This window comes from Rhinoderma darwinii, chromosome 4, assembly GCF_050947455.1.
Source record: "Rhinoderma darwinii isolate aRhiDar2 chromosome 4, aRhiDar2.hap1, whole genome shotgun sequence".
Lineage (NCBI taxonomy): Eukaryota > Metazoa > Chordata > Amphibia > Anura > Rhinodermatidae > Rhinoderma > Rhinoderma darwinii.
The window spans coordinates 359,258,189-359,281,959 of record NC_134690.1 but is presented as its reverse complement, the minus strand read 5'-3'; the positions used below and the strand labels follow the sequence as shown (position 1 = coordinate 359,281,959).

Genomic DNA, 23,771 nt, shown 5'->3' with positions numbered 1-23,771 from the left:
GGAGACGAGGAACCCGATCAAGCCCCATCAGGAGTCTTTGTGAGCCCTAGGATGTCTTCATCCTCTTCTAACCGCACGATGAGAGGACCCTCTGCACCGGTCCTCTGTAGGGGCAGGAAAAACACTGGTTGAGTTTAGGGGCCTTTTAAACTCTACAGAGGTCAGGTGACATTTTCCAGTCGTGCGGTCATGATTGGACAAAATGGAAATGTCCTTTTTCAGGTTCTGAAGAGGACAATGTCTCGCTCCTCCCTGATGTTGGATAAAAGCTACCTATTCACATTGTCTGAGTATACTTTCAGATGTTTTCCCAACATTAGAATTTCTGTTTTTCTTAGCACTTCTCAGATTGTGATGAATTCTTTGTAATTGGATGATCTATGTTTCAGATGCCATGAACCCTGGAAGGAGTGAAATGGGCTCCTTAACCGGAGTCTGTTGTTAGTTACTACTGGTTTCGGAATCCATACTATTACCAACTTGAGGTTGTCGCTCAGCATCCACCACTATAGAAAAAGTTTTACTTCTGCTGTTAAATTCAGTGTCTGATCTAAAGATGCTGTCCTTTTGTCCCAGGACCTCAAGATCAGCTTTTGTAGAGAATGAATTTGTTCAGGAAATTTTGATTTTATGCTTCTTCTAAACTTCATTCATTTTTTTTTACAAGAAAGTCTTAAGTATTGACCTGAAGGGTTTGATAGTCAGAGAGCCTTAGAAATCTGTGACCCTTTCCAGGTTGATATAGTTTCTAACTTTTGTTTGCTTCTGTAATTTTCGTTGATCATGGACTAAAGAAATCTTCTATATATGTTCCAGGAGATAAGCCATTCACTCCTTCTCATAGGCCTGTGTCTGGCTACAAGACAACTGGCTGCAGCAGAAGCCTCCCCCACTGCTCTGGTTACGATAGGAGACAAACCCTTTGCTAAACTACGCCCCTCAACAAGCCGAAAAAGGAAGAGAAGGAAATGAACATCTTTGCTTTCCCCAGGGTTTCTACAATACTGTTTATTTCAGGAGCTCTAAACAATCCCTACAGGCTGACAAACATTGTGGGGAAGTATTTCTTTTGTTTTTCAAAGAAGATACCTTTTTCCTCAGCACATTTGCAAAATATGGTATAAAAAGAGCTTTATTAAGTCATCATTAAAAAATTCATAGGACGACACAGGTAAGGCGTGTCACAGTATTTCTTTTGTTTACTTTTAATGTTTATTTCTAGGTATGGCGTTCCCTTAAATTGACTACTGCTTTTCTTTGTCTTAAGCTAGCCACGGACAGCTATCTCCCACAACCACCTTGCATTCTTAGATAGGCTAACCGTGCAAGTTGGCTGCTCAGGTGTAAGCCACGGCCAGATACCTCTTTCGACTTTTGTTTACAGGATAAGCAAAGGATTGGGCATGTTGAAATCCAACATGTCTGATCCCATTTCTAGGGGAAGCCCCCATACAGATTAGACTGTTGGCAAATCCTGATAAAATCATCGAGAGCCACCAACATTTATTTAATGTGTATAAAATTTTATTTTTTATCAGATTGCTGATACTGGTCAAAATAGTGAACATACGATCTGCAAAATTGTGAACAGCATGGCTGATAAACAGAGCACTTAAACGAACACTGGGTTGAAAAGAAAATTCTACATCTTTAAGCAGTAGTTCATTATCTCTATTATCAAATTAATAATAATCTCAAGTTGTATACCTAGAGGTAGTGGCGTAACTACCGCCGTAGCAGCAGTAGCGGCTGCTACGGGGCCCGCGGCATGAGGGGGCCCGTGTCGCCCACCGGCACGTGCCCCCACCATGGCCGCAGGCTCCGCTAGCAGCCGCTATGGCTGCTACAGCAGGACGCCACTGAACACTACGGCAGAGCAGGGAGGTATCTCCCCGCTCTGCCATTAACTGGTTCCCGACCGCTGGCTGTATTTTTACAGCCAGCGGTCAGGGTCCTTAAAACCCGAGCCATAGACTTTCTACGGCTCGGGTTTTAACTTGTTGCCCGCGCGATCGGGCAGCCGAATGTCGGGTCTCCGGCTGTCAGTGACTGCCGGGGATCCTGAGGAGAGGATAGAAGCAGCTTTCGCTGCTTCTGTCTTCTCCGATCTCTTGTACACAGCGCTCAATGCGCGCTGTGTACAGGAATAGAGACAGCAGCAGCGGCGCTGTCTCTATTGGTCCCGGTGATCATGTGACTGGTCACATGATCGCCGGGTGCCGTTAGTGGCAGACTGTTGCTGGGTCTTACTAGACCCAGCACAGCCCTATTAGTGACAATCGTCACTATGAGAGGGCTGATTTCCCCTGTAACTGGGGCTGCTGTGCATCTCCAGTTACAGTGGAAAAACATGGTGTAAAAGAAAGAAAAAAAATATATAAAGTTCCCCAAAGGTCTTCTTTGACCTTTGAGGGACAGACCATAGTAACAAAAAAAATAATAAAGTAAAGTGCAAAAAAAAATTTAAATAATAAATACACATAAAATACCCACCCCAAAAATTAAAAACGTCCCCCCCCCCGCCAATCATTGTTGTAACGCTAGCGCTGACCCAATTACCCTAATATAGACATGTAATATATAAAAATTTACGGTAGACAATGGCGATCACAAATAAAAGGTCTATTTTAGGGTAAAACTATGTTATTACCCAAAAAAAAAATAGCTGAAATGTAAAAAAAGCTTATTTTTTTACTATTATTTTCAAACTTTATGAAGAAAAATTCTAAAATAGCAAAAAAAGGGTGTATAAAAATGATAAAAAAATGAAACCTGCATTGTCTACGGAAAAAAACGTCGCAAAAATCACGTCGTTAGCCCAACAAATAAAAAAGTTATAGCCATTTAACTAACACGTGCTAAAAATGGCTAAACGGTGTCTGTTCCTGAAGGCGCAAAATAGAGCAAAAGACATCTATCCCCTCTCCACAGGACAGGGGATACATGTGTGATCGCTGGCAGCAACAGGGAGAACAGGGGACTGAAAGTCCCCTGAAGTTCTCCATCACAAACCTCGGACTTCCGGGGTCTGTGTCGGCAGCTCCGTAGAAATGAATGCAGCGCTCCTTTCATTTTTATTGAGCTGCCGACACAGACGCCGGAAGTCAGAGGTTAGTCATGGAGAAGTTCAGGGAACTTTCAGTCCCCCGTTCTCCCTATCGCTGCCAGCGATCACACATGTATCCCCTATCCTGTGGAGAGGGGATACATGTATCTTGTAGGACACACTGTAGGTCGCATTTTTTTGGGAGGGGGGACGCTGTATGGCGTTCCCTACCGGGGGGGGGGGGGGTGGCGGCTGTATGGCGTTCCCTACAGGGGGGTGGGGTGGCTGTATGGCGTTCCCTACAGGGGGGAGCTGTATGGCGTTCTCTACAGGGGGGGGCTGTATGGCGTTCCCTACAGGGGGGGGCTGTATGGCGTTCTCTACAGGGGGGCTGTATGGCGTTCTCTGCAGGGGGGCTGTATGGCGTTATCTACAGGGGGGCTGTATGGCGTATTCTACAGGGGGATGTATGGCGCTATCTACAGAGGGGGGGCTGTATGGCGTTATCTACAGAGGGGGGCTGTAAAAAAGGCACTATCTACAAGGGGGGTGTGACACCCAGGGGAGGGGGGGCCCCAGTCAAAAGTTTGCTATGGGGCCCAGTCTTTCCTAGTTACGCCCCTGCCTAGAGGAGGCTTAACAGATTCTTAGGCCAATATTGTTGATACTTTTGCAATGTCATTGCTCAGGTTAGCACTCATTTACTCACACATAAATGCTCTCAATCACTAATTAACATACAGTGAGAGAGCATACGGATGCTGATCAGCCATAACATTATAACCACCTGCCTTTTATTGTGTAGGTCTTCCTCATGATGCCAAAACTGCTCTGATCCGTCGAGGCATGACGTTTTCAGACCTCTCAAGGTGTCCTGAGGTATCCAACACCAAGATGTTAGTAGCAGACCCTTAAGTCCTATAAGTCGAGTGGTGGGGCATGGATTGGACTTTTCCAGCACATACAACAGATGCTCAATCGGATTGAGATCTTGGCTATTTGGAGACCAAGTCAACACCTTGAACTCTGTAATGTTTCTTAAACAATTCCTGAATAATTTATGTAGTGAAGGAGGCCGATGCCATTAGGGAATACCATTGGTATAAAAGGGTGTATTTGGTCTACAACAATGTTTAAAGGTTCACTATCATTTAAACTTTTTAACTATAGAATAATTAATTTAACCCCTTAGTGACCACCAATCGCCTTTTCACGGCAATCACTAAAGGGGCCAAAGGCTAGGAGGCCGCCTTTTCACGGTGGCAAAGTCTAAGTGCTGCACGGGTGTCCCGCGCAGGCTGGAGCCGGGGCTCGACTGTCTGACAGCCACGTGCCTGCTCCAACGGTATCGATCAAAGTTTACTTTGATCGCGGCCGTTTAACCCGTTAAATGCCGCAGTCAATAGCGACCACAGCATTTAAATCATTTACAGAAGGAGCTCCCTCCCTCCCTCACCCATTGGTGGCCCGCAAATGCAATTGCAGGCCTCTGATGAGGTGCTATGGCAGCCGGGGGCCTGATAAAGGCCCAGAGTCTGCCCTGGCTATATACCTATGAGGACGTGCCGAAGGCAATAGATTGCCTGTCAGTTTTACACGGACAACAAATAATGCTCTGGTATACAGAGTAAACCAATGAATTATAGCAACGATCAAAAGATCGCATAGTGAAGTCCCCTAGTGGGACTAAAAAAAATAAGTAATAAATGTTAAATCAAAATTAATAAAGATTACAGTAAAAAAATATATATTTATATATATATTTTTTTTCAGAAGTGGTTTTTAGTAAAAATTAAAAAAAAAATTAAAAAGTACACACATATCAACGTGACCGTAATGACCTAAACAATAAAGTTAACATGTAACTTAAACCGCAAGGTGAACGACTAAAAAAACATATGCAAAAAACTACGGCGAAATTGCTATTTCTTTTCATTGCCCCGCAAAAAAGTAATAAAAGTTAATCAATAAGTCCCATTTACCCCAAAACAGTACCAATGAACTACATCAACGGAAGAATAAAAAAATTACGGCTCTTGGAAAGCAACGATGCAAAAACAAATAATTTTAGTTCGAGTTTTTATTGTGCAAAAGTAGTAAAACATAAAAAACCTATACATACGTGGTATCGTCGTAATCGTACCGACCCATAGAATAAAGGTAACGTGTTATTTACACCGTAGATAGAGCCCGCCCATCAGCCATGCCAAATGAAACGGTTTCCTTGCACCCAACGAGCACGTGGATATCACCAGAACGTTGGAAAAAAACAGCAAATAAAGTTGAACAGACCAAACAGTATGTATTGCGCCAGCATTGTAACACAGATGGAGTGGTTTTTCTTTTGGGGGAGTGAAATGATAGGTGCACTTTAAGTAGGTGGTAACTGTTAAAGTAACATACACGTGAATGCCAGGACCGAAGGTTGCCCAGAACATTGCCTAGAGCATCACATGGCCTCCACTGGCTTGCCTTCGTCCCACAATACATGCTGGTGCCATCTCTTTCCCAGGTAAGCGACGCACATGCACCGTGTCGTCCACATGATTTAAAAAAACGTAATTCATCAGACCCTGCCACCTTCTTCCATTGCTCCATGGTCCAGTTATGATGCTCATGTGCCTATTGTAGGCACTTTAGGCTTTGGACAGGGGGCATGGACACGGACTGGTCTGCGGCCAGTCAGCAACCTGTGATGCACTGTGGGTTCTGACCCCTTTCTCTCATTGTCCGCATAAACGTTTTCAGCAATTCGCGCTATATAAACTATTCTGTGGGATCCAACCAGATGGTCTATCCTTTGCTCCCCCAGCGTATCAATGAGCCTTGGACACCCATGACCCGGTCACTTGATCACCAGTTGTTCTTCCTTGGACTACTTCTGTAAGCACTAACCACTGCATGCCGGGAACACCTCACAAGACCTGCCGTTTTATAGATGCTCTGACTAATTAGACTAGCCCTGACAATTTGGTTTCTGACAAAGTTGCTTAAATCCTTACACTTGCCCATTTTTACTGCTTCCAACATATCAACTTCAAAAACAGACTTCATTTACCCTCTAATATATCCCACACTAAGGGTATGTTCACACAGAGATTTTCATCTCTGATTTTGATGCATTTACTGCGTCAAAATTAGCATAAAAATTTTTCAAATCTGCCTTGTATTGATGTCAATAAAAATCAGGCTTTTTTTTTTTCTCCCCTGACCAGCGCTGGGCAATTTTGCCCAAAAATAAAATCTAGATTTTTTTTTTCAACATTTTGGGCGATTTTTGTTTTGAATCTCAATTCTCTTATTTTTTTTCTGTTTATTTAACAGTAATACCAAGAGATAATTTAATACATTTTCTTTATATAAATAACTTTAACATATATTGCTATAATTATTGTATGTAACTTCACAACTTTTTACCTCTGCAAATACTTTTTCTTTTTTTTTAATCATAAATACAATTGGAAAAATATCTTTCTAATGGATTATAACTTCTGTGTTCCATAACTTCTGTGTTCCCTGGCAGGGAACAGGTTAACAGAATCTATAATCAATTATGTACTGCAAGCATTAAACATCCAACCTTTGCCCATCACCCCCTGAGCAGGTCTCCGACATTGCAGATCAGAGCAGTGTAAATTGCAGCAGGGCCAGGTAGATGGTGCCGAGCGGGCACTCTGGGGAGAGATAACATTATAGTATCTGAAGTCTGAGCAGGACTCTGTCAGTACCGGCCCCACGATGGGGTTTTAAATAAATTACATTAAGGCCGGGTGTCCACTGGATTTCCCAGCCCCACCACGGTACATGTGAATAGGACTCCTGGCATTAGTCATTTAGGCTACAGCCACACGACCGTGAAAAAAATGGCCAATAAAAACTCCTCATTTGTCAGTTTTTCATGTCCATTTTGCATCAGCGTCTCCAAATTCTCATCCATTTCCAGTCCGTCTGTCCATTTTTCATGAATTTCATTTGTCAGGATTTTTTGTCACAATCCCCTGAAACCAACACATGTAGATAGTGCCCACATAGTGCCTCATCCCTTGCAGGTCGCACCCCTCCCTTCACTTTCAGATCGCAACGCTGTAGCTGCCACTAAAGCTGAATCCCCGGCCAGATATTGCCAACGCTTTGGCCGGGGATTCGGCTCCTAGAGGGAGGAGGGGTGCGATCTACAAGGGAAGGGGGTTACGATCTACAAGGGAGGGGGGTTGCAATATGCAAGGGGGGTGCTATCTACAGCGGGGCGGTGTGGCTATATACTAGAAGTCTCTGCTTCCCCACGGAACTGCTGTTCCGTGCTGTATCATTTTGTACAGTACAGAACAGCAGTTCCATGGGGAAGCAGAGACAGGACGGGGCAGACCAGGCGATGATGAGGCGGCAGGGCGGAGCTTCCCCTTGCAGCTCGGCGCGACTACAGAAACGATTCAACGATTCTGTTAAAAAAAATAGAATCGTGTGAGTCCTTGAGAGCGAATTAATCAAATTAATTCCACTAATCGCCCAGCCATACCCCGGACCAATTAATTTGCTCAGTAAGAGAAGAAAAAATAAAAAGCAAATTCCAAATTAAATTAATTTAAGGCAGAAAAAGAAACAGCGCCGTGTGGCTCGACACGGTTTTAGATGCTTTTTTATGACTAAAAAAGCGCTAGTGGATTTTACAGGCGAGTAAGAAACCCAACCAACAGAAAAATAACAAAAAACATATACCTCAAATAGCACCTGCAAAATCCTGAATAAGATTTGGAGGCAGATTTTTCTGCTTGACAAAAACTCAGTGTGAACATACAATGGCACCTGTCTAAGGGAAACAGGATAATCAATGTTATTATTCCCCTGTCAGTGGTTTTATGGCTATGGCTGATTGGTGTATATACATATATTATTGTATGCTGAGAAGTTTAAAACACTTTGCAAACCTGCTGCAGAACATTACTAAAATATGAACACAGCTCATATATTCAATCAAAAATAACACCCGTAACACAGTCATTGTCATGAAATAAATAATGCAATCCAGCCTTGATGGAAAAAAAAAAAAAAAAGTTTCATAAACATACAAAAAGACTATTGTATTTAAAATCTGTATTATCCAATATATACACACATACATATACACAAATTGTCTTCGAATGTTCGTACACTTGATCCAGCTGACCGATTCCCGGTTCTAGCAGAACAATCACCTTCTGCCTTAGTTTGGAATTGAGAGGAGCCCATTTTCATCAGCTGTATCAAGAATCTTACATATTACCGGGGATTCCACCTAAAAATACCAAAAGGAACACCAACTCATTTTTCATGGAACATGCACTGACATTACATTGTACAATCCCACCTTGACCGTTCATTTGTCCATCAGGCGGATTTGAGCAAAACAGAATAAGTTCTTTTTTCTTTTGTCTGTGACACGTTCAGTATTTTTTTTTTTTTCATGTGTGACTTTTTTTTTTTGTTTGTGTCCATGTTTTAATGTTCGCTAATTAGTTGGAAGTTAACTAAGCAAGCTACTGTTATAATTGTATTTTTACCCTCATTGTTTTGTTGCGATAAATGCATAAATATATTGTTAGAGAGCTTTATGCACTTTCTGTGAGAATGTCAATAAATCTGCCCAGATAACTAAACCTCTTTGGCAGGGCATCATACATTTATCCACACTACAGCCCCATCAAGATCTCCTTTCAGTCCTGAAACGGAGTTAGATGGCTTTTTCCAAGCATTGCTTTCTAGAGAATTGACAGGAAAACGCATAGACAGTAAGGGGTTGATGTTGAATTACAGGCATCAGATCAACATGAGTGCACAAAATGCAATACTGAACTGCATACAGTGGATGAAGCATATGCTGCTGGACACAAGATGCTCCTCTTTATGACAAAATACTGAACATAAAATGACATACTTACTCCTAGTATATACTGACAAGTCTGTGGTTCAAGCATATATACAGTGACAGCATGTGGAGACTCGGACTCTTTACACCTAATAATAGAAGTCAGAACAGCGAATCTCGTTAAGTGGTTCCATATTGCCAACAGGAATTAGAGCTATAATTACACAGAATACTTACTTTAGTTTTACGATCACCTGTCTAGGCTTATTGGTCAGTTCGCAGATATCTCCCCCGCCATAGAAATGTGACACCATTCTGTAAACAAAATTCGATATATTTTTTTTTTGAGCACTCACCGTTAAAATCCTTTTCAGGCCATGGGTATCTGCTGCTGCCACTAGGAGGCTTGAAACTTAAAACTACAAAAAAGTGTTGGCCCCTCCTCCAAGATATACCCTGCCTACAGACACTGAACTAATTAAGTCTGCACATAAGCAGTAGGAGAAGCAGAAAACAAGGTAATGAACAGTTATTAAAACCGGAGAGAAGAAACCATCCAACAAACAAGTCAACTGTAAAAACTATATAAGTGGGAGCGGTGTCCCCCAATGGAATGGATGAGAAAAAGATTTTACGGTGAGTACTCAAAAAAAAAAAAAATACCCTTTTCTCGTTCATCTCATCGGGGGGGGGACGACGACACAAACTGTGGGAAGCAGTCCCCAGGGTCAGGAACAGAAGTTAAAAAAAAAAAAAAAAGGGGAGATAGTCATCTACACTCCACAGATGCTTGCAAGAAATAGCATCCAAGTAAAGCATCTGCAGAAGCAAAATACCAGTTAGCCGCCTTGTATACTTAAACAACAGAAGCCGGATAGCGCACAGCCCAGGAGGGCTGTAATCCGGAATGAGTGCTCCCTACCCTTAAAAGTCGCCAAACCCTTCCTCGGATCTTTAGGAACAACAAAGAGTAAGTCAGATCTGCGAAAGTAGTAAGTGAGTGAAAAATACACCCGCAAGGCACAGGCAACGGCCAAGTTGTGACGAGAACTTTCCTTGGGATGCACAGGATACGGACAGAAGATCGGCAATACGATATCCTCGTTAAGCTGGAAGGAGCAGACCACCTTTGGCAAAAAGTAAGGCGTGGTGCAGAGCACTGCCTTAATCTGATGGAGTACAGAGAATGACAGGACAGGGCTGTTACCTCCAGATAGAAGAAGTCACAGACATGAGAAAGCAATCTTTTAGGAGAGGCGTTGCAAAGAGATCTCTCATGAAGGTTCAACTTGAGGCCGTAGTTGGAGCAGGCATAATAATTTATGATGGCTGCCTGTCGGGAGGAGTCTCCTTTGTTGTCTGACATGGAAGTAGATGGGTTACCACTCTCCTCTTACATAATGGGGTGGTGGTGACAATAAATCCACTCAGATACTGCAAAAGGCAGGACAGTTATTCCACCTTAATAAAGGGGAAAGGCCACCCAGTGTCACCTAGGTTCTGCTAGATAAATAGCCCCAACTGAAAATTATCCTACAGAGTCTGAAAGTGGCTAGCTGAGAAAAGGCCAAAGGCTGATCCTACCCGGTTCCAGCGAGTGTGGTGCGGTCCTAGAGGTAACAGCTGACCGGCTCGTCTGCACGGCTGAGGAGAGAAGCACAGCGGAAAGGAAAGGGCCCCTCACCACGCACCATCATTGGATGCCAGCATTCAAGTGATGACTGTGCACCAATTGCTGCAGTGTGCCATGCCTACGCAACGTAGGCGGAGAGGGAACTAAAATTGCAGCCAGGAGATAGATTCTGCCGTGGGCTGAAAACAACTCACAACTGCACGGTGCTCCTGGCGACGTCCTCGGGATATACAACTGGCGCACATCCCCGGACCAGGGAGGTAGACGGTCCGTTGCACTGAGTGGGAGGTGGGGAAGGATTGGGGACCGAGCTGTCACAATACTTACTCCCCAGAGAAGGCCATTTGCTTTCAATGCACAAGACCAGCAGGGACACCCTCTCCGTGTGACATCCTCTGGCCAGGTAAGGCAATGGTGGGGAGAAGCAAAAGAGGGGTGACTGAGGCTGGTGGGCGACAGAGGAGCTTGTGCTCTTGTTTACATTGGCAGGGGAACAGCGGCGCAATGAAGTCAGCACCGTGCGTCTGCCATTAGGAGGAAATGTAGGGGGGACATCAACGCCCGTTTACCAGTTAGAAGGGAAAAAAAAAAAAGAGTAAGAACAAAAAGAGAAAACAACCTGTTGTGCAACCAGGAGCATCTGCCTCCTACAGACACTAAGCGAAGACGAAGACTGAATAAGCTCAGTGTCTGTATGCAGGGTATATCTTGTAAGAGGGGCCAACACATTTTTTTTTCTTTTTAAAGGGAACTTTTATTAAGACTTCAGAAAACAAAAAGGTACATAGACTATACAGAGAAAGCAGCATGTGGGGCAAATACTTTTTCGTTTAGTGTCACGCCTCCTTGTGGCAACAGAATATACCAACAGTCAGTGACCCCCAAACGTATTGTTTTCATATTACAGCGTCTGTACGGAATCTGACATAGAAACCCTTTGTGTGTCCCCATATGAAATCAGAGCCATAACACCGCCGTCTGCATGAGACCTAAAATACCCCCCCCCCCATACGGTGGAAGCAGCTTCATGCTGATAGGTCAGCGTCCGAGGAGGCTCCACCTCAGGAGAATCGCTGCTGTTACCTCCCACTTGTCTAATAAGGGCTCATTTACATATTTAGAAAAGTGCTAATAACTTTTACATTAATAAACGTTTTGGGACACAATTTTCACTGGCATTATCAGTGTGACAGCAGCTATGAGATTAGATAAGAGATATGGCATTTCTAAACTAGTGACAGATCATCTTTAAATGGGAGGTTTGCGTGGAATGAATGAGGCAGAATACTGCGACAGAATCTGTAAAAGTTGTGTGAACAGGATCTTACATGTAGCAATTTTTAAAATCAATGGTTTGAAAAAATTTTGAGGATCTGATTGACACTTCCATCAGGATTATTCTCACAAGCGACTGGGACGAGTTTACTCCCAGTGGGTTGAGTAGTATCGTAGCTGCCTAGAGACGGCTCTTGTAGGAAGTAGCCAGGCCAATTGTAAATTCAAATGTGGCTATAAGCAGTATTTACCCAGAATAGATTATTAGTGATACGTTTTTGCACTCATACAGGGAATTATTCTGACTAATATGTTCTGAGATGTGAAGAACTTTTTTTTTTTTTTTTTATACTTAGCAAAAATGACACTAGTGTGGAAAATAAAATGTCAAAATAAAAAGAGTGTTTAGGTCTAGTAATAGTCAGCAGCCCCACATGAAAGTACGAGTGAGTGACTTTAGTGAACCTTGCAGCCAAATAACCCATGGCAAGTAAGAATGAGACAGATATACTGCTCATAAGTGGATAACTTAGCATTAGGAATAGAGTGCACTACAAATATGTACATTAAATCAGTAAAAAATATGACATTTAGATTAACTGCTTATTCACCCTAAGACTGTTAAACTAGATATCCAACAATAATCTACTGAATCTGAGGAGAACAGGAGCTACGTAAGAGCTGTTGCTTTACAGCTGTATTGCTCCTATTTCTTAAGCTCTGTTCACACTAGCAATTCCTTTCCCTCAGGTTTCCATTGCTTTTGGATAGTCAGAAGATTGTATCATGCATGGCTATCCTATCCAGTATTTTTTTTGCCCTGACAGGCAGAATATTGTGGATCCACCTATAACAGAAGCCATAACACCAGTGTGAACCAAGCCTAAGGCTTGGCATGATGCTGCAACGAATGGCATTACATGGAGGCCCATGGCAGCTATATTTGTGATGTGACAGTAACTCTGCTTTTATGGATTGAAAAGTAACGCATTGCTGTAGAACAAAAGGACTTGCCTCACAGTCTGCACGCCCTCATCAGGTGGATGGTACAACCTTGCAACGTTTTTCTTGGCCCATTCTAAATGTTCTTCTTCTTTCCAAGTACCAACAACGAGGGTTGTTCTGCCAGTGTCCTTATCCTGCACGTGAAAACAAATAAATTCATCAGCCATGACGTGATTGACTGTCAAAGTACACCAAATAGACCAAAGATAGATAATTATACATTGAGTTTTTGTATAATATTCTTGAAATTCAAGTATTCTCAGTCCAAGACTGTGTATGTCTTACAGGGTTTTCGTGGGATTTTGAAATTATTATTTTTTTGGAGAACACAAATGTGATTCTCTGATAAAAATAAAAAAAAAATCAAACAACCACCATTATGTTTTTTATTAAAAGTGGTGTCCTACGTGCCTCCTGAAAAAACGCACTGGCTGTAGGTACATGGTGACGTGCTAGCCAAAGTGATGCAACGTTACTGCAATGTCTAATGGCTTAAGTACAGTTTAATCCTAAATAAATCATATCGGCTTTCTATAGGCTTTAATTTTATTAAAGGCGTTTTCCTATCTTAGACTTTTATGGCATATCTACAGAATATGCCATAAATGCGGTTCCAGCTCGGACGAAACAACCACTTGTCTCACCTGTTGCGGCAGCCGCTGAATCCAGGTGGAGACTAGTGGAGGGCCGCACGTGCGTGCGGCGCTCTCCATTCTGTTGTATGGTTGTTACGGAAACAGCCGAGCCTCACTTGCTCGTCTGTTTCTGTAACTCCTATTGAAGAGAATGGAGAGCGCCGCACGCACCCGCCTGGATCCTGCAGCCTATGCGAGGATTCTGCCATAAATGTTTGAGAAGGGAAAACCCCATACTGACAGTACGTTTAGTGTTCCTCTAATATTTAAAAGGAAGGCTCCATCTAGTGGTTGAAAACAGTACATGCATTTACCTCATGATACTGATGGACATATTTTCCATAACAGAATTCATACTTCCACCAGCCAACACCCTGCAAAATTTATATAAAACAATTAAAAACAAATGCACAAAACATTAAAAAACATTGTACCTAATAAAAAGGTAATCAAGAAAAAAAAGAGAGATACATTTAGGTCCAGAATTATTTGGACAGTGACACAAGTTTTGGCATTTTAGCTCTTTAAGCCCATATTGATTATATAACTGTATATTCAATATGTTTTGGTAAAGTGCAGATTCTCGGCTTTAATTTGAGGGTATTCACATCCTAAATTTGAGGAAGGGTTTAGGAATTACAGCTCTTTAATATGTAGCTGCGTCTTTTTCAAGGGACTAAAGGTAATTGGACAATTATCTCAAAAGCGATATAATGGGCTGCATGGGCTATTCCCTCGTTAATCCATCATTAATTAAGCAGGTAAAAGGTCTGGAGTTAATTCCAGGTGTGGCATTTGCAAGCTGTTGCTGTGAACCCACAACATGAGGTCAAAGGAGCCCTCAATGCAAGTGAAACAGACCATCGTTAGGAAGAAAAAAAATGAAGAAATCCATCAGAGACATAGCACAAATGTTAGGAGTGGCCAAATCAACAGTTTGGTGCATTCTTGTAAAAAAAAAAAAAAAAAAAAGAAAACAGTGGTGTATGATGATCGCAGAATCCATGGTGAACAAAAACCCCTTCACAACATCTACCCAAGTGAAGAACACTCTCCTGGAAGTAGGTGTATCAGTATCTAAGTCTACTATAAAGAGAAGACTTCATGAGAGCAATTACAGAGCGTTCACATTAATCAGCCTCAAAAATAGAAAAGCCAGATTAGACTGGAAAGTATGGAGAAGGCTTGGAACGGCTCATGATCCAAAGCTTACCACATCCTCTGTAAAACATGGTGCAGGCAGTGATGGCATTATGGGGGCAGTGTGATGGCATGGGCATGCATGGATGGGTCACTAGTGTTTATTGATTATGTGACTGAAGACAGAAGCATCCGGATGAATGAAGTGTTCAGGGATTTACTTTCTGCTCAGATTCAACCAGATGCAGCAAGGTTGATTGGACGTCGCTTCACAGTACAGATGGACAATGACCCAAAACATACTGAGAAAGCAAGCCAGGAGTTCTTTAAAGGCAAAGAAGAGGAATATTCAGCAATGGCCAAGTCAATCACCAGATCTCAACCCGATCGAGCTGCATTTCACTTGCTTAAGACAAAACTTAAGGCAGAAACACCGACAAACAAGCAACAACTGAAGACAGCTGCAGTAAAGGCCGGGCAAAGCATCACAAAGGAGGAAACCCGGCGTTTGGTGATTTCCATGGGTTCCAGACTTCAGGCAGTCATTGCCTGCAAAGGATTCTCTACAAAGTATTAAAAAGAAAACACATTTTATTTATGGTAATGTTAATTTGTCCAATTACTTTTGAGCCCCTGAAATGAGGAGGCTGTGTAGAAAAATGGTTGCAATCCCTAAACGTTCCACAGGATATTTTTGTTTAACCCCTTCAATTAAACCTGAAAGTCTTCACTTCAATTGCATGTCAGTTGTTTCATTTCAAATCCAATGCGGTGGCAGCAGAGCCCAAATAATGAAGATTGTGTCACTGTCCAAATAATTCTGGACCTAACTGTATGTGATCTGTAGTTTATACACCTGCCACACAGATACTTCTGCATGGCAAAGAAGTAAAAATTAAAAACATCTTAATTAAATTGAAGTTTCCAGTTTTATAGAAAATGAAAACTTCTGCCACTTTAGAATATACTTTGTATTCCTTTTTTAAAATTCATTACCATTTTCAAGATTTCGGATTGGGAATATTTTGGTTTACACCCAGAGACATATTTTTAATTCAGAACACCTAAGGATACATTTACTAGTAGGAGCTTCATAACATATAATTTACATAGCCCAAACAGAGATTTGTTACTAACTGACCATATCATATAAGGAGTCCCTATCCCCTGATGCGGCAGTACATGTGGTCAGACATGTTGGGAGTAAATGGATATGGTTTAGGTTTTAAAAAGAAATGTGCGGCAGCATAAACATGCGGAGGTGTAGCACACTCTGGAGGGGCACATGTAGCAGCATAGCCTGGTAGTACATTATATTAAGTTATATGTGTCTTTTTGTCAATAGAACAGTTTATTTGCTTTAGGCTATACTTGAAAAATATTTAGAGGATTGAGTATGTGGTAGCAATGGTTATTCATTTCATTTGTATGTCAATCCAAATTTTGATTATGTAAAACCCCATACAGATCGAATACTTTTCACAGCTGGGAGTTTGTCGTAATTGTATCCAGCCTAGACAATCATCTGTGAACAAAATACATTAGCAGCACAAATCGCTCTCCTGACCTGAAAGTTTGCTACAATGTATCAGTGTATGTAACGTCTCACAGAGGACGGCCTATTTCATTAAATCCATAAAATTGAAGAATCTCTAATATATATTTGTAAAATTAAGATCACACATCCCAGTTAGGCCTCATGCACAGAGCCGTGCATTTGCGGCCGTATACTATCCGCAATTGCGGATAATATAAAACACGGTCCGTGCATTGCTCGGATCGCAAAAAAAAAATAAAAAAATAGGACATGTCATTACATGATCCGCAATAGCGGTCCGGGCTAATTGAAATCAATGCACAACTCGTGTGTGCACGGTCTGTGATTGCGGATGGCACACGGATGACACTCCAATGCCCGTCCGTGCCGCAAACACGGACCGTGCACATGGCTACAGTCGTGTGCATGGGGCCTTACACTTTTGCCTCCTGTATTTTCATAGTACAAAGCAAATCTTAGTATTGAAATGACTTTATCCATAATAAAACCTATAGATGTCTTACACCATGAAAACAGTATGATCCTGTGAGAAACTCTTTGATCAGCTGCTCATCGGTCAGCTTGGAAATGTGTGTGGTCCCCACAGTGACTTGATGCTGAGAACCCACAGTCACTGGCTTATGGATGGTGGAGAACTTTTCCTTCATGGTTTGCCGCTCTTCCTGCAATTATAAATTCCGATCCGTAGCGTTACATAAATCACATCATCTGGATGAACAATTTTATTGGCCGTACGCACAGTGCAAAAATGAGTAAACACAGTTTAATAGCTACTACTGCATTTATGTAAAAAAGTCATTCAACACCCATGTAAAAAAAAAAGAAAAAAAAAAGAAGCTCTGAAGACACATTCTGTCTCGGATTTAAAAATAAATAAAAATATAACGCTTACAAAGCGATCCTCTACCTTGATGTTGTGCTAAACTGCTTCAACGTTACATCCAAATGATACAAGATAAAAAGCGTTTTATAGACTTCTACTATACGTTCCTGGAGGCATTCATAAGGGGTGAACCTGCTAATCCTATCCCCCTCTTTAGCATAAAACCCAAAATACACTTAATTTCAGCTAAAAATGTGTGGTGTATGCCACGCTTTATTAACTTAATAAACATAATAACAGGCAATACATCGGGGAGCCTGACACAAACCATGATACTTTAGCCCAAAAGGTCAGCTGGGTCACGCCTGCATCCAGAAATGCAAACAGCAGCCAACCTCCTAGCCAGACCAAGCCTACACCTGGCGGGTCATCCAGCGGCCTCTATTGAAGGCCTGGCAGCAATGCCATGTCCTCCCCGCTGACAGTTGCCATGCTGCACAGAAGTGATAAAAATGCGGGCCGCATATAACCACAGCTAATGTGCCACAATTTCAATAAAAGTGCAGTTAAAGTGCAACATTCACATCAAACCTATCTTTTCTTGGGTAGCTGCGTGGTAAACCAAAAAACTTCTGTCTATTTTCTTACCTGCCCACTCGTTATGCTCCTAACTCCTCCCCCTTTTCCACCTAAATCTAGCTCCCAGCCCCCTCCTCTTCCCACCCAAAACTACCTTTCTTTGTTCCTCACAAAAGACCCTTAAACTAACCTGGCTCCCAGCGCCATTTTGGCCAACTTCTTAGCTGTATCTGACTCACCCCCCTTCAGGAACCCCTACCTCCTTTTGTTAAACGACTCCCTACTGCTATCCTGGGTCGCATTGACCCCCCCCCCTCATGTCTCCTTATTCGGATTCCACCATATTCGTCGCTCTTCCTCTCTCCATCCTTCTCCACCCTCCTGAGCTTAGACATTGAGAACAATAAGTTTGGAAAAATAGGCAGTGGTTTACAGAGAACCTTTCACCTGCTCATACATGTGCAGCTGATTGCAGCATGTAAGAGGCCGGGCTGTACAAACCCTGGGGCACTTTCCTATCTTCCTCCGTTATTTAGATATCGGTGCCATTATATTTCGCGCTCGATATTTAAATAACCCCCTGAACTGTCAATGGGGCGTGTAATTGGCAAGGGGGCGTGTAACATGGCTGTGACACTGTCCAATCAGCTACGGACAGTGTCACAGAAAGAGCTGAAGAGAGAAGAGCGTGTGCCCACGCACGCGCAGCTCAGAGATGTGCAAGCATGCGCGCGCACACACTCACGCGCGCACAAAGTTCCGATGCCGAAGATACTCCCGCCACCGTGGAACAGAAGAATTCACATTCTTCTTCTCCTCTTTTGTTCAGTGGTGGCGGCAGAGGTGCGCTTGCACACACGTCTTCGCTCTCCAGCTCTTGCTGTGACACTGTCCGTAGCTGATTGGACAGTGTCACAGCGATGTTACACGCTTCATTGACAGTTCAGGGGGTTATATAAATATCGAGCGCCAAATATAAAAGCACTGATATCTAAATAACGGAGAAAGATAGGAAAACAATTTATAGTGAGACAGGGTTTGTACAGCCCTGCCTTTTACATTGCTGCACATGTATGGGCAGGTGAAAGGTTCTCTTTAAGTTGATTTGTCAGTGGCTGGGAGAAGCCTCCCCCTACTGCACCGCAATTCCCATGTGAAAAAAGAAGTGGATGACTCGAAGTGCAGAGAAAATAGAACTTCAATGCCTAAAGTTATTTTAGCTTAACTACTAACATTATTTCTATCACTCCAAACCCACAGGTTGAATGTGACCAGGACAACACATGCATGCAGTCGGCATGCTTTCTTGGGGAGGTTTATCTAAACTAGTGCAAAGGAAAAGTAGTGTAGTTGCTCAAATCAACCAGATTCCGGCTCAATTTAATTAATTTTTTTAAACGCCCTTTAGAAAATGAAAGCGCAGCATCTTTGGATGCCGTGGGGAACGGCACCTCATTCCCCCTGCACTAGTTTTGATAAACCTATCCATGTGGGGATACTCCGGATTATGTAGAACTCTAAATAGATTACCTCTTTGTTGGGCTTAAATGGTGCCCTGATCATCTCCCGCTGCTGTTCAAGTTTCTCCAGGCTTTGTGGTCTTAGTGGTGACCCTGGCAATGACTGGCAAAATATATCATTTATAGGAGAGGTTTTAAACCTGTGAGAAAGAGACAATCACATGACGATGTATTGCTGAACCTGAAACCTAGTTCTACATTATAGACTGCGCCAAGGCAGAATTTTCCAATGCTGAAATACTGGAATTAATAAAACAGGATAGCCCTTTTTGAACAGAACTGATAATTCAAAAAGAATTTGCAGTGTCAAAAAATGGCACAAGTGCACATCACATGCGAGATTTATTGGTACCCTCTTATACCAGTTTTACACTTACAACACATTGATAAATTTGCCCCCTAGTGTCTATGGATGGAAGTCTAGGGTAACTTACCTGTACTTTGGATGGGTACAGAGAAGAGGCGTCAGTATTACAACTTCATATTCACACGTGAGAATTTCAGCTACAGACAGGATCTCGTGTTTGGCATCTGGGTGACATATGTACATTACTGTCGTGGTCCGGGGTTGGTTCTGTTTCAAGCTGCATGGTGTTCCATTCCCAATTTCAACAGGGTAATATGGAGTCATCTGTCCTTCAATGTTTTTGGAGGGAGTCTAAAAAGAAACAATTATGAATCCATTGACATTTTATTCTTCTAATTTTTAGAAACTTCGGGTTAAGGGTTAACATAGCTCCTCCTTACTAGCAATATATATCCCTCCATTATATATATTAGTGTCCATTAGAAAACAGAAAATTAATATGGCTAATAAGAGGATTTTTTGTTTTGTTTTTAATACTCACCATAAAATCCTGTTCTCGTTCATTGAGGCACACAGACACCTTGGATATATGCTGTTGCCACTAAAAGGCTGACACTAAATACAAAAAGTGTTAGCTCCTATTACACAGGATATACCCCTCCTGCAGACACGCAGTATGAGAAGCAGAAAAAGTTGAGGAACTGTAATCAGAGGCAGTAGACATAAAGAACATCTAACGTAAGCCAGGTTAACCTGAAGAAACGTATAACAAATGTTTAGGGTGGGATCTGTTTCTCCTAATGAACTCGGCAAGAAAAGGATTTTCCAGTGAGTACTCAAAAAAAATAAATACCCTTTTCTCGCTGGGGCACAGACACCTTGGAACATCCCAAAGCAGTTCCCGGGGGAGGGAACAACAAACCGAGGAAGCAAATGAGGTCAGCCCAAAAAGCCCCAACCGCTCTAGTATAGTCGTAATCCAAAACGGGGGCTCCTTACACTTGACAGGGTATGATTCCCCAATGGCTAAACTGATCCAGCAGGCCATGGTCGCCTTACAGGCCAAAAAGCAGCGGAACCTGGAGTTGGAGAGAAAGAATGTCCTCATTTGAGTTGGAAAGAGAAGACCACCTTCGGGAGACCGATAAAACAGGGCTGTTAATTCAGTAACTGCTACAAGACAGAGAAAGCTCCTGAAAAGGTTAAAATGGATCAGATTGTAGAGCTTTCAGAGCTAGGTTCACGGTTCATGCCGGAGTAGAAGGTCTGTATGGAGGAACCGCATGATCCACAGCCTGAAAAAAAATAAATCTGAATTTCTGACTTAGTAGCTAGCGGACAAAGAAAAAGAATGGACAGATCAGAGACGTGTCCCTTGAGGGAACGGAGGGCTAGTCAGAGATCTTGAACCCCTTGAAGAAAGGATATAATCCTGGACAAGGAGCAATGCAAGGGCTACTGCTTTCTTGTCTTGCAACATTGGAAGTAGCCCTCAAAACTGTGGCTTCAACAGCGATGCCGTTGAGCGTAGCAACTAAATGCTGGAAAAAAGCAGCCATTGAGAGAGCAGATTGTGTTGCAGCAGCAAGCACCAGGGAATGACGGTTAACAGAGACACCACCTCAGCGTACCATGACTAACAAGGCCAATCCAGGACCACTAGGATGTTCGGAATGCACTCCACCTTGATTCGCTTGATAATCCTTGGAAGGAGAGGGAGAAAGACAAGGAAGGCTGAACTGATCTCAAGAGGCTACCAGAGCATCTACCACGTAAGCCTCCGTATCGCGAGCCCGCAATACAAAACATGGAACCTTATGGTTGAATCTGAATGCCATCAAGTTTACATCCGGAGTGCCTGGGACGTGGCACTCTGCCCAATTCAGGATCCTGGAAGCTTCTGTCATGGTCATAGAACCGTGGGTCCCACGCTGATGATTAAGGCAAACCACAGCCATGGCGTTGTCTGTCTAAACCAGGACAGGGTGGCCGTCCAGTTGAGTCATCCGATGTCGAGACACAAGAAGATCACCCTCAGCTTCAGAATGTTGATGAAAAGGGAGAACTCCTCCCGAAGCCACAGACTCCGGGCCGTAAGTTCCAGAAGGTACCCCAACTGCTGAGATTCGCCCGTGTTGAGAGGCCCTACCAACAAGGAGGAGGAAGGAAAGCGCGACCTTGGAGGATGGTTGGAGAGTAAGGACAATCCGGCTGTCCAACAAATCCACGGCATGGTTCCAAAGAATAAAAAAAATTAAAATCGCCCTTTGAAGAGGGCGGGTGTGAAACTGGGTGAAGGGAACTTCTTTAAACCGAGCCCATCATGGTGCCCAGGACCAGCAAGCAGAAACTGAGCGAGGTCGGAGAGCCCTTCCAAAGAGTCCTGATGCCCTGTCATAGTGAAGACAATTATTCCTGAGACAGGCACACTCTTGCTGAAACAGTATCAAAAGACATGCTGAGAAAGGTTATCCTTTGGGAAGGCGATAGGGAAATAGGGGTAGGGAAAACTTGGGGCGATTGACTATCCAACAAAAAGATTTCCTGGATGGTCCAGAGCGGCTGGACCTATTTTGAGGCAAGTGGGAACGCTTGCTATCTGTGTTCTCAGAGACTAACTCCTCTAAAATAAGAGGCCCAAAAGAGACAGTCAAGGACTGCTTGAAAGCTGTAATAGCAGACCAACATTTGAGCCAAGCTGTCCTGCGGATAGCTACGATGGAAGGAGGTATTTGCCAGAGTAGGAGAGTAGATGAGTAAGTTTCACCAACTTCTACTGGGGGGTTCCTGAAAGGATGCCTTGATAAAGCTGGCGGGCTCACTCGGTGGAAGCACTGCTAACTGGCCAGTCTTGGCTGGACAAGAGACTGGAGGGTTCATAGTTGGGGGACATCCACATTTAGCACAGACAGCATGAGATGGCAGGGCTGTGGAAGGATGTATTTTTCCTAAGCATCCAAAACAGAGGATCAGGTTGACCAAATAAGAATTTGGTGCTGCAACCAGTGTAAACAAAATAGGTTTCCCTCTGGGAAATGACATAGCAGTAGAGGGGTGATGCTAAACAGCGACATCCTAAATAGGGAGCGGGAGTGACCAGTACTTTCACTCAGGTACTGCGACTGCAGGTCAATTACTCCACCTTTGAGAAGTGGATAATGTGGCTGAGCAATTCCACCCAAGTCCTGCGCTATAAGAGAGTGTTGCTCCACTCATACTCCGGCAGCAAAATGTTGTTTCCCCTAGTCTATGGGCTCGGGGGAACTGCAGAGTAGTAAAAAACCTGGAAGGAGGGAGCCGCCAAGATCAAGGCCTACCCAGAGGGCACGTAGTTTGTCCAATCATCCACTGACGAAGTAGCAACTCAGCTAACACTTTTGTGCTTATTGTCAGCCTTCTAGTGGCAACAGCATTTACTCAAGGTGTCTGTATCTCTCATTAACATGAGCAAGAATAATAATATTACAAGTTATGATTACTAGATTACTGAAGGAGTTGTTGATCCAGGGATTTATTCTGACTGCCAGATTAAAGTTGGGAAGGAATTATTTTCCCTTAAGAGACGGCAAATTGACTTGTGCATCATTGGGGTTTGACCTTCCATTGTATCAGCACTGCAGGAGAATAGGCTGAACTGGAAAAACTTGAGCCTTTTTTCCTCCTAAGAACTCCTTCACACGAGCGTAGCCCACCTCGGACGTGAAAAACTGCCGTTTTCCACGTCCGAGGTGGACCCGTGCGGTACGCGTTGTCATGGATCACCCACAGACTACAGTCTATGGAGGGATGCGTGACACGCAGTAAAATAGGACACATCCTATTTTTCAACGGAGCGTTCACACACTCCGTTGAAACAAGGGTCGTGTGAACGGCCCCATTGAAATGCATGAGTCCGTGTGACGGCCGTCGTGATTCACGCTTGTGTGAATGAGGCCTTACAAACTATGTTACTACTATTACACTTACTGGAAATGCCGTAAATAGACTGTAGATTCACCACTACAAACCTCTATTTGCAAATTAAGGAACTGCACAGACAGCAAATCTCTTCTATATACCTATAACAAGCACAAGTCACTACTTCATGAAATATATGCAGAATACAAGCCACTATAAGTGGCAATCTACATTCTGGTAAATACTTACCGGTTTGTAATAGGTACAGTTATTATAATAAACAAGTCTCAAGAAATTGCTTTTTAATAAGCATTATACAGAAGTAAAGGCTCTCCTCCAAAGGTTAAACATAATATTAAAAGGGTTTGTCGCATCAGAATAGCCTCCTTTACTTAAAGCAGCTCCTCGGATATTGAGCAGATGGCCGAGGACCTGGCTGTTGGAGCGACACTGCAGGGGAGGGTGATCATCCCAAGCGGTGACAGCCATATGCCATTATCAAGGATCTGGA

At 43.0% G+C, this 23,771-nt stretch overlaps 1 protein-coding gene across 1 annotated transcript in view; it reads right to left on the bottom strand.

Annotated features, from left to right (window-relative positions):
• Window positions 1–8,120: 8,120 nt before the first annotated feature.
• ERLEC1 (endoplasmic reticulum lectin 1) overlaps window positions 8,121–23,771 on the bottom strand; it is a 42,410-nt gene continuing 26,759 nt past the window's right edge. The window contains exons 7-14 of the mRNA XM_075863011.1: window positions 19,491–19,714; window positions 19,067–19,196; window positions 16,638–16,796; window positions 13,751–13,810; window positions 12,811–12,935; window positions 9,126–9,203; window positions 8,962–9,037; window positions 8,121–8,318 (exon numbers count right to left, since the gene is read on the bottom strand). Of these exons, the coding sequence (XP_075719126.1) occupies window positions 8,247–8,318; window positions 8,962–9,037; window positions 9,126–9,203; window positions 12,811–12,935; window positions 13,751–13,810; window positions 16,638–16,796; window positions 19,067–19,196; window positions 19,491–19,714 (924 nt within the window). The 3' untranslated portion in view covers window positions 8,121–8,246. The remainder of the gene's footprint in view (window positions 8,319–8,961; window positions 9,038–9,125; window positions 9,204–12,810; window positions 12,936–13,750; window positions 13,811–16,637; window positions 16,797–19,066; window positions 19,197–19,490; window positions 19,715–23,771) is intronic.